General features: G+C 53.6%; 1 protein-coding gene across 1 annotated transcript in view; it reads left to right on the top strand.

Moving 5' to 3' along the window:
• The window catches only part of LOC105535329 (patr class I histocompatibility antigen, B-1 alpha chain-like), a gene marked incomplete at both ends in the record, with an annotated part of 5133 nt that extends 4251 nt beyond the window's left edge, over nt 1-882 (top strand). The window contains 3 exons of the mRNA XM_011974362.1: nt 133-258; nt 667-728; nt 835-882. Coding sequence (XP_011829752.1) covers nt 133-258; nt 667-728; nt 835-882 — 236 coding nt within the window. The remainder of the gene's footprint in view (nt 1-132; nt 259-666; nt 729-834) is intronic.
• Between the last annotated feature and the right edge of the window lie 268 nt (nt 883-1150).

Here is a 1150-nt window from a genome sequence, read left to right as displayed (position 1 = left end):
TTGCCGGAGCCCCTCACCCTGAGATGGGGTAAGGAGGGGGATGAGGGGTCATGTCTCTTCTCAGGGGAAACAGGAGCCCTTCTGGAGCCCTTCAGCAGGGTCAGGGCCCCTCATCTTCCCCTCCTTTCCCAGAGCCACCTTCCCAGTCCACCATCCCCATCGTGGGCATTGTTGTTGGCCTGGCTGTCCTAGCAGTTATGGTCACTGGAGCTGTGGTCGCTGTGATCGCTGCTGTGATGTGGAGGAGGAAGAGCTCAGGTAGGGAAGGGGTGAGGAGTGGGGTCTGGGTTTTCTTGTCCCACTGGGGGTTGCCCCAGGTAGAAGTGTTCCCTGACTCATTCCTGGGAAGCAGCATCCACACAGAGGCTAACCCAGCCTGGGACCCTGTGTGCCAGCACCTACTCTCTTGTGTAGCACATGTGACAGTGAAGGACAGATGTATCACCTTGATGACTGTGGTATTGGGGTCCTGATTCCAGCATTCGTGAGTCAGGGGAAGGTCCCTACTAAGGACAGACCTTGGGGGAGCAGTTGGTCCAGGACACACAGCTGCTTTCCTCCTGTTCCCTGATCCTGCCCTGGGTCTGTAGTCATAGTTCTGGAAATTTCTCTAGGGTCCAAGACTAGGAGGTTCCTCTAAGATCTTATGGTCCTGCTTCCTCCCAGTCCCCTCACAGGATATTTTCTTCCCACAGGTGGAAAAGGAGGGAGCTACTTTCAGGCTGCGTGTAAGTGGTGGGGGTGGGAGTGTGGAGGAGCTCACAAACCCCATAATTCCTCTTGTCCCACGTCTCCTGCGGGCTCTGACCGTGTCCTGTTTTTGTTCTACCCCAGCCAATGACAGTGCCCAGGGCTCTGATGAGTCTCTCATGGGTTGAAAAGGTGAGATTCTTGGCGTTGGGTGCATTGGGGGGCGGGGGACAGAGGGGAAAGGCCTCGGTAATGGAGATTCTTTGATTGTAACGTTTCGAGTGTGTGATGGGCTGTTCAGAGTGTCATCACTTACCATGACTGACTTGAATTTTTTTGTTCATGACTTGTTTTCTGTAGCCTGAGACAATTGTCTTGTGTGGAACTGAGAAGCAGGATTTCTTCACATCTCCCTTTTGAAGAGACTCTGGCATCTCTTTCTGCAAAGGCATCTGAATGT

This window comes from Mandrillus leucophaeus, unplaced genomic scaffold, assembly GCF_000951045.1.
Source record: "Mandrillus leucophaeus isolate KB7577 unplaced genomic scaffold, Mleu.le_1.0 Scaffold1449, whole genome shotgun sequence".
Lineage (NCBI taxonomy): Eukaryota > Metazoa > Chordata > Mammalia > Primates > Cercopithecidae > Mandrillus > Mandrillus leucophaeus.
This window is presented reverse-complemented; position numbering and strand designations above follow the sequence as displayed.